This window comes from Xiphophorus maculatus, chromosome 10 (assembly GCF_002775205.1).
Source record: "Xiphophorus maculatus strain JP 163 A chromosome 10, X_maculatus-5.0-male, whole genome shotgun sequence".
Classification (NCBI taxonomy): Eukaryota; Metazoa; Chordata; class Actinopteri; order Cyprinodontiformes; family Poeciliidae; genus Xiphophorus; species Xiphophorus maculatus.
Genome location: NC_036452.1, coordinates 23,720,849 through 23,730,897, shown reverse-complemented (window position 1 = coordinate 23,730,897; position 10,049 = coordinate 23,720,849). Strand labels below are relative to the sequence as shown.

Here is a 10,049-nt window from a genome sequence, read left to right as displayed (position 1 = left end):
GGTCAGCTTGAGTCACACATGTATTATTTCCATATATGAAACAACCAAAGACTGGTTATGTTTGGTGAGTCAAACTTTTTCACTGAATTCACATGCACACAAAAGCTGTATGAGCACGTCCATTTTTTTTTATTAAATTGTAGATCAAAGTACTTTGCACCATTTCCCCAACAAACCTATAACCAAGTTAAATGTAACTTCTGCACTAGTTAGGTTTTGGCAGTTTTTGTTTTTATTTTGTCTCTGCTCAGTAAAAACGGTGTAATGAGGCTTATGCTCTACTAAGAGCATCATACAGTCCCTTTATTATAACACATTAAGCTAAAATATTGAAGTGGTAATGGCTAAAGCCATGATTAATACTACATGACCATAATGATAACAAAACTGTACATTATATTGCATACACACTAAATGCAAGTGGGGGGAGGGGCTGCCTCTTTTGTGAAACAAAAAGACAATAAATAAAACAAATGAACTTCGATTGCAAATATGGATCTTCAATACAAAGTAACTATTTAAAAAAAACCTCACTGCAGATTATATGTCTTCATATCACAAGTGACGTATCTAAACACTTTACAGGACATTATTTTGTAATCAAACCCCAGTCCGTCCAAGTGGAGTTTTAAACCATGCCGGTTCAGTCCAGCTGGAATGGAATCCAGTCAGATTCAGTTCATGATAAAACTGTTCTACAGTGAAAGGCTTGGAGAGGAAACCCAGCTCACTGCATTGAGGTGTTAGGAGGAAAGTGGAACCAGCTCTTCCCTCTACAGAGATAAAACAGCAAAGAAGAGTTGATGGCAACAAAAAGCCATAAATGCAGAATAGTGGTGACCTAAACCTGCAGCAACACAACTGTAAGGCTAGTTCAGGATAGCTGGAGCCACTCCGAGCACCAGCTGCATCAAAACACCTTCCTCAGTCTCAAAAGTAGACGGGGGTGTACCTCATGGACAGGAAGTGGAAAACCCCATTCTACTTTTTAAAAACCATAAACCATTTGTAAACCTTCATCCTGAGAGCATTAATGCTCTGTTAGGATCATATGAAACATTCAGTTCTTTAATATAAGGCAGAGTTTAGTTGCTCCGATTTTTATTTTTTTTTAGATTAAGAAATGTTAACAGTGCAGAAGACTAAATTATCAAATTAGAGATATATGCCATAGATATGTTTTTTTATTCCAGTAGATCAGTCAAGAATATGGAATATCTTCTGAAGTTGGTGGATAAAAAGCCGTCCATGTCAAAGATACCACAAGGCACAACAGGCCAAAATATTATCTAGAGGAAATGTTTGACTAGGCTATTCGTGTCTCTACTCTTATTCTGATTGCTCTGCCACATTTGGTATTGATAAATGTTCATGTTCATTCTGAAACCAGAGAGAGAAACCACCAGAACGGGCCTCTGCAGCTGCAATGTTTCAGGTGGAACCAGAAGGATTTTCCTGATCTGTCCCTGTCTGCCGAGCCGAGTGACGGTCCAGTGGAAGCTGCGTGAGCAATGAGGCACTTTTATCAGGAAGCTGAAACTCCGGACCCAGTGAGGGAGTCTCTCTGTGACTCTGAGCCTGGAGGCTGTGATGGTGAAGCTGGATCTGAAACGTTCAAATCCTCATCGTGCTTTTCTTTCCCCACTCAGATCAAATGAATAAATATTTGCATGTAAATGTCACATTTTAGCCTCTGGCTAGTTTTTAATCGACCAAAAATAGGTTATGTGGGACGTGGTTCAGATGAATCAGGTCTAAACACAGAAGTTATTTCTCAAACTGATGTAGGAGCTTCAAACCTCAATAAATACCATCTATAGTGAACTTGAACATTGAAGCAGAACATGTTTGAACTTTACTAACTAATGCAAACCTGACAGTATGTCACCACTATATAATATAAAAGGTAAATGTTTGAGGGGTTGATGTAACACTGCTGTGAAAAAGAATCAGAAATACTTTGGTGGAAGATCAAATCTGCAATAATTTGCTCTTCTTACCTGCAGAAATGATCCTCTGAGGTCAGCTGAGTGTCGGCTTTTTGGGGGCTTCGAGGAGAGGACCGACAGGAAAGAGTTCTGAGTAAATAACATGTTTGTCATTTTTGACAGTTATGGGATTGCAGTCAGTTTCCTGGTAAAGAGCTAACATTGTTAGAGAGTCTGTAACCTGAAGGCTCTTCAGCATCTTTTCAAAGCAGTTTAGTCATAAATCTGCAAAGAATTCTCTGACCTGTGGGTGGACATGACGGTCAGTGGAGTTGACTCTTCCAAGAACACAGCAATGACACAAACAAAACTGATGTACAGAAAATTTCCCTGACAGATTCGCTAGACCTCAACTGGATTACTGAACACATGAAGGAACGTTTTTAAAATCTAATCTGATGGAAAGGAAGCCTTTTATCTTTTATCTAACACTGAGCAGACATTTTAATAGGTTTTTTATTTAGATAATTATTTTACTTCTCAGAATAAACTCTCAGAGGAGTGAGTGTGACTTTAGTTATGTGTGAGACTGCAGGAGAAACTACAGATGCTCAGTCACCTGCTCTTTCTCCACTAAAGTGTCCACTTTGTCCATTTTCAGGTTTCTAATTTGTATAAAATAAAGAATAAATCAACTTATCTGCTGTCTGAGAAATCCTGACTTTCTGTCAATGTGCAGGAGATGCAGCATCCTGGAACTGTTCTCACCACATCTCCATCCTTCTGCTGTCCTCTAAGGGAAGCAGCTCCCAACCTAAAGGACTTAGAGAGGGAAAAAATGTTTTTATCTCTTATTATATTCAGCTGTGAAAGTTGTTTCCCCGTGGCCAGCAGCGTGTGGGCTTACGGGACAAAGTGAGAGGGAACTGAGAGGAATTGCTAAGAGATCAGAGTTAGTGCGTGTTTTAAATCCTCTGAAACTTTTTAACAATTACTCAACTGCAACTGATTTTCTGACACAAATTTTCTACTCCAGGTAAAATGCTCCAAAAAAAAATCCCCTCCTCTGCAGTCATGTTGTAGTCACTGAGGAACACTAAGGAACATTTTAGAGATCTCAAGTTTTCTGAGTTTAAAACGCAGGATTAAACCTTTAACCGAGGGTGCTATGAAGGGTCATTAGTTCCTACAGTTCTCAACAAACAGAAACAAAACAGAGAATCCAGGACTCAGACATCTACAGTCACCAATATGGTGGATAGTGATATTCTGTTTAATTAAAACATATATAGAGATGGACAATATGGCTGAAAATGACATATCACTCAGTATCAATAATTATTTATTAGTATTTTGTTTTAAATATTTGACATGTGACCTTCCCTGTTTTATCCACAGTTTCCCGTTGAGCTGTTGCTGCCATCCTTGGAGAATTGAGCAGTAGAAAATGATCCATTTTAGAATGACGTGCTCATTTTTATTATTTACCGGAAGTGAACAAGTACACAAGTACATTTTTGGTTGCGAGATGGGATTTTTTTTTTCCACTCAATATATAATCATTGTTTTTTTTTCTTAGTTGTGTTTTGCGGGGAATATATCACGACAACCACATATTAAAGAATATCAGTTGATATTAGATGAAAAAGAAAATAATAATCTGATATTTTCTGCTATGACTTCTCCAGAAGGAGCTACAGCGCCCCCTAGCGCCTCTGGTCAACACGACCGAATGGAACTGGAGTTGAACGGAGGGAAGGAGGCAGAGCTTGGAAAAATGACAGGTCATCAGGATCACCACTTCTTCTCAGCTCTGATTTGGAGGGAGAAACCAGACTGTGGGTGGAGTTATCGTGCTACTTTAAATAAAGCTCTCTGTGGCTTCTGAGGAGCAGAAGGCGCTTCGTTCCTCACCGGTTGTCCCTCCTCTCTTCCTGCGCCGGCCACCATGGCTCCCTGCGTCCACAGGTTGGTCAAATCAGCCTGGCTGCCGCTGCTGTCCGTCTTGTTGCTGTCTGAAGCTCTGTCCGTCCGCTGGACGCCAGGGGACTATGCGGACACAGCCTCGGACGCCTTGAGGTTCCTCAGTGACTACAACAGCACAGCAGAGGAGGTCTACTTTAACTTGGTGTCCGCCAGCTGGAGCTACAACAGCAACCTGACGGAATTCAACTCCAGGCTGCAGGTCGAACTTGGTGTTTTTTTTAGTTTTTTAGATAAAAGCCATCAAACCACTCTGTTCCATGAATTATGGGGAAATGAAACAAAATATTGACTTGAGACATTTTCTGATACTTTTCTAACCTATAGAACTCACTTCTCTACACCCCTTTTGTTTTTAAGAAAAGAAAATGTAACGATTTGCACTTAGTTTGGTTGGGTAAATTTAACACTGACATTTAAAGTCAAATGCAGGCATTATAATGAACAGTCCTATAGTTTGGTGGATTTTTAAAAAATGAACTTTTGAATGTCATACATTGGTTGTGTTGTTGGGTTTTGACGTGCCTCAGGTATTTTTCCATCGCACGACACAAACTTCACATCACACTCTGAGCGCAGAAACTAAAGAAACATAAAGTCAACAACTCTGAAACACCAAAGGGAATGAGATGAAATCTACCTAACATTTCTGGGTAATGTTTCGATACAAATTGTCTTAAAAATCGAGTAATTATGACTTTTTATTTATCTACTTAATAAAGATTAATTCACTGGACTCTGGAAAAAATTCCACAGAAATGCATTTTCAGACAAAAGTTCAAAACGACCTTTAATGAACAACAAGCCCAACAAATGGAGGTACAAAATGATCATAGATGATCAGATTCAAGTTGTTTGAACTGTTTTTTTAGTTTGGGGGCTCAGTGGGAGGAATAGTTGTAATAGGGTGTTTCTTTTTTTTAATGTAAAATTCATCTTTGAATCTTCATCTCTTGACGTTCCACTGCAGTCACTGATGGCTCTGATGCTGCTGCCCCAACAGGAGAGATGACATCTTTAAAAAAAGCTCAAACTTTCCTCTAACTTAACCAGGAGTTTCAAGGCGTTCATGTTAAACATTTGTTTAGAGTTTGACTGACTTGCGGTGCCTCTTGTTTTTAGGTAGCTGCAAGCCTTGTGTATCAAAATTTCTCAGAAGCCTGGGGAATGAAGGCCAAGCAGATCTTCTCTAAGGAAGTACTTAAATCTCTTTCTGAGAAGGATAGAAGGCTGATTGCTGGTGTCAAGTTTCTGGGTAGTGCCAACCTTCCACAGGCCGAGCGAGTGGAGGTGCAGTAGCCCTTATGCACTGTAACTACGGTAACATGGTCTCTTCTGACCTTTTAATGCCCATAAACTTGCTTCTCGTTGTAGTATAACACCATCCTGAACACCATGGAGAATATTTATTCAACAAGTAAAGTGTACCCACTGCCAAATGTTACCTGGAACCTGGAGCCTGGTAATCACACATTTACAAGTGTCTTTAGTTGGCGACATCAATAAACTGCAATTTTATTATGCTATGTTTATGAGCTGGAAGTGGCGAACAATTCATCATTATTTTTTTATATATTAATAACACAAGTGCCTTGGCGTCAAATAATTACTAGAGGAGAAATGTTGACACAATCACTGGACCTTCTGTTTTGTCGGCTAAACGAGCTGAATGCATTTGGAAGAGGGAAACTTCCATGGACAAGATGAAGGAAAATTGCTTAAAAGAATTACTGAGAAACTAAAATGAGATCCTTTTTGTCAATGATGCATTTGTCTGTTTAATCACTTTTGCAAATATAGGAGAAATCCAGTGTAACTGAAGATGCCATGTATGAACTTTCACATTTGTCTTAACCTGGTTGTTTGAAATGATATTTGGAGTTCTGATAACATGGTCTTGACATAACAGGACCTAACTTCTTGTTGCTAGGACTTTTATCCCCTTGATGAGCAGGAAGCTATACAATAAAACTTCATAATTAAAATAAGCTTTTGACTGTTATCTGACTCATGCCAGTATTGCAGAAACGTGTTGGCTTTTCTGTCTAATGGGTAACTGTCATTTATCTCAGAGCTCTCGGAAATTCTGGCCAAGTCCAGAAGCTATAAGAAACTACTCTTTGCTTGGGAGAGCTGGCACAATGTTTCAGGTGTGCCTGTTAAGGGTTACTACTCCAGGCTTGTGGAGCTCAGCAACCAAGCCTCTCAAGGGGATGGTAAGAACTATGGGCTTGAAATAAAATGGCAAAAATCCAGACAGGGTCTTAAAAAATAATCATTTTCAGGCTTCAATGACACTGGAGCTTCTTGGCGCTCTTTGTATGAGACGGAAACCTTTCAGGAGGATTTAGAAAGGCTCTACAAGACGATTGAACCGCTCTACCTGAACCTGCATGCCTTTGTAAGACGCAAACTCTACAACATCTATGGTCCCAAATACATCAACCTAAAGGGACCCATCCCTGCACACCTGTTGGGTAAGATGCATGTGTAACAGACAAGTGAAGCTCCACGCCACGATGGAGACACTAAATGGTCAATGATCCTTCTCTATGAAGATATTTCCATCAGTGCCAGTTAGTCTTTCACAGTAATTCAGGATTTCTCCACTACATCTTAATCCCAACAGGAAATATGTGGGCCCAGTTATGGAACAACCTCTATGAGATGATGGTCCCATTTCCTGCCAAACCTTTCCTAGACGTGACTGATGAGATGGTCAGACAGGTGCGGATGAAGGACTGAGTTTGGAGAAAGCTAGTTCTCACAGTCTTTAAAATGTTCATTTATTTTCTGCAGGGCTACAATGCCACACACATGTTCCGTGTGGCCGAGGAGTTCTTCACCTCTCTGGGTCTGAAGGAGATGCCTCCAGAGTTCTGGGACGGGTCGATGCTTGTTAAGCCTGAAGATCGGGAGGTTGTGTGCCATGCGTCTGCCTGGGACTTTCATAACCGCAGAGACTTCAGGTAAACTTTTTAACCTGTGACATTATGGTAGCTAACCCACTTGCTCTGCAACCTGGAAAACTATAGCTGCTGGGGGCTAGGGGAAGCAACTTCAAATGCCAGTAATCTGGTCGATGTTTCATTCCTGCAGGATTAAGCAGTGCACCACAGTGAGCATGGAAGACCTCTCCACTGTACACCATGAGATGGGCCACATCCAGTATTACCTGCAGTACAAGGATCAGCCTGTGGGCTTCCGTGACGGAGCCAACCCTGGTTTCCATGAAGCTATCGGTGATGTTATGTCACTTTCAGTTTCAACGCCCAAGCACCTACATGAGATTAATCTGCTGGAGTCTGTGACCTCTGACAGTGGTACTGACCAGATATCCTCTCATTAATTCAGACGGACTCTTAAACAGAATAACCATTCTGTATTTTTTATTATTATTTCTTACCAGAAAGTGACCTGAACTTCCTGTTGAAGACTGCTTTGGAGACTATAGCTTTCCTTCCTTTTGGCTATCTTGTTGACCTCTGGAGATGGGATGTGTTCAATGGAAACACTCCTCCAGAGAAGTACAACTCTGCTTGGTGGAACCTCAGGTGAGACCAAGTAAAACTTGCATTTTAGGAATGGTGTGTGTTTTTTTTTTTTTTTTTTTTATAAAATCACTTTCACAGAGAGTCTGAGCCACAACAACCTATAGAAACTTTCTCTGCTGTCACTATGACTGTGTGGTTCCAGATCTTAGCTGGACCTGTTGACCCATTTGTGATTTCTAAATTTCTTCACAGAACAAAATACCAAGGAATTTGCCCTCCTACCAGGCGCACAGAGGAGCACTTTGATGCTGGGGCAAAGTACCACATCCCTGGAAACACACCATACATAAGGTTCCACCCATATGTTGCTAATTGAAGTAAAATAAAGTAGGTTGTAAAAAATGCATTAATGAGCTCTCTAATAACTCATTTCCCCCATTATTGGAAGTCTGAAGCCATTGTTTTTTTTTTTATTAGGTGGTAGACTTCCACAGAAAACCAAATGGGTGTTGAAATTGCGTCTTGTTTTATCATTTCCACTTGCATTAATGCACTACATAAGCGGTGTGGAAATAATAGACCAACAGTATTGTAGTCTTCAAACGTGGGGAGAAAATCAACTTCTAGAATCCTAGCTCTTTGTTTGTGTGTAACCTTGAAAGCTTCATCTCCGAACCCTTGCAGATGTGTTTTAATCCAGGTCCGCCTCTCCCTCATATGTAGCTGCCTCTCCAAAGACTTGCCAACCTGTGCACTGAAAACAGTCCTGGGCCACACAGTGGCTTTTTCCCTCTGTTGGCCTCATCCATCTCATGTTAACTAGTGTGAGCAGTCATGGCAGGCTTCAGTGTAAAGAGCCAAGGGGAGGATGTGAGCATCACATAAGTGTGATCGACAGCAATGAGTCCCTCCTGGTTTTGGTTTCTGATCAAGCTGTTTATATTTGCAGATGGAAGTAGGAGCAGAAGGAGGAGGCAAACGGGCTTGGGAGGCTTTTTGTTTTCTGAAGTTCTTCTTTCCCCTGCAGGTACTTTGTTAGCTTCATCCTCCGATTTCAGTTTCATGAGAAACTATGTGAGGTGGCCAATCAGACCGGCCCTCTGCACACATGTGACATCTACCGTTCCAGAGAAGCTGGAGCCATCCTGAAGTAGGAATGGATTTATTTTTCTGTTGTTTTTTTTATCCACAAATGAGTAAATTTTACTTCAGTGTTGCAATGTGTGTTCCTTTTTCCCTAGGAAAGTTCTCGAGGCGGGCTCTTCAAGGCCTTGGCCCGACGTGCTCCAGGAGGCCATAGGCACACGTGAAATAAATGCCACCTCATTACTCAAATACTTTGACCCCCTAACAAAATGGTTGGAAGAGCAAACTGCCAATGAGACCCTTGGATGGCCTGATCTCGACTGGGTCCCACCGGTCCCTGAGGGCTACCCTGACGATATTGATGCAGAATTACAAACCTCAACTCTGTAGAAAGAATTTGAATGAGGTTTTATGTTTCAGACGGGATGGTTTCTCATCTCAACGGACTCATTTACCTGGTCATTAATGAAGCAGGGAGCGTTGGTGGGTCGGTCAATTTAGAAGGTGTCTCTGAAAACCAGACTGATACTTTTTACTGATAGAGAGGAGTGTTATGATGACAGGAGAGACCTTAACTTTAGAACCAGGATGGTCAGAACAGCCATGAAGAGAATGTGCATTTCAGTCAGAGGTGTAAGGATCTGGAATAGACAGGCTAGAATTGAAGCAATGTCTCAATATAAGTTTATTTAAGAAAAGGTTCAGACTGATGTTTTTCAATAGGAATGAAGATCTGAGGTTAAAATTGAATGGACGTTTCTAACACGGCAAACAGAATTGTATATATGTGTATAATGGTAGAGTTTGTGTGGGTAAATGTATCTGCTACGCTGTATTGGGGCAGTAGTTGGAATACCTTAGCTTTTCCTGGTGCCTCTGTGACTACTATTGAACTGTCATTGTGGGATGTTGTGTGGGAAGTTGGACTTGAGTTGTTATGATGTCAGAGTGCTGAATAATCTATGGGAGTGTGAATGTTTGTATGAGTATTGGTATGTAGTTGGATGTGAACATCTCTGGGAGTGACTTTGGTAACACTTTATTTGGCAGAAACGTTGCTCTGATTCCATTTTGGCCACATAAAATGTCACCATCTGAAATGTTGTTGGAAATCCTCCTGAACTTGAATTCTGGAGTTCAGTAGAAGAAGAGTTGGTTGTCTCTTCTTCTTCTTCTTCAATGTTGGGAACATGCCATTAATTTAATTTCTGCCAAAAGAAATAACATCCACCAGCTAATTCAAACATTCAGTGTGCATTTGTTTTACTACCAACTATAGGCATCTGAACCATTTATTTTCCTCTTTATTATAAATGATACATGTGAACACCAGCTTATTCATCTAAAACCGATACATTATATGTGTGTGGCTCCATTATGATCTAGAGCCTCCAACGCCTGATTAAAACGCTGATTGGCTGATAGATGAGCGCTAACGACATGGCTGAATTATGAATATATCTCATGTAACTGTTGATGTGGTTGCTGCCATTATGTTTAATGACTTCCTGCATAAACTTGCATATTCATGTGTCTTTTTGATTTAATTTCTTACTTA

At 40.6% G+C, this 10,049-nt stretch overlaps 1 protein-coding gene across 1 annotated transcript; it reads left to right on the top strand.

The window, feature by feature from the left end:
• The first annotated feature begins 3,697 nt into the window (after positions 1-3,697).
• LOC102238075 (angiotensin-converting enzyme-like) lies at positions 3,698-9,997 on the top strand. Its single transcript, XM_005811701.2, has 12 exons — positions 3,698-4,113; positions 5,034-5,201; positions 5,286-5,373; positions 5,984-6,127; positions 6,197-6,388; positions 6,541-6,638; positions 6,711-6,880; positions 7,011-7,234; positions 7,321-7,465; positions 7,658-7,756; positions 8,433-8,555; positions 8,647-9,997. Exons 1-12 carry the CDS (start codon positions 3,877-3,879, stop codon positions 8,879-8,881), a joined length of 1,923 nt encoding a protein of 640 aa, XP_005811758.1. The 5' UTR covers positions 3,698-3,876; the 3' UTR covers positions 8,882-9,997.
• Positions 9,998-10,049: the final 52 nt, after the last annotated feature.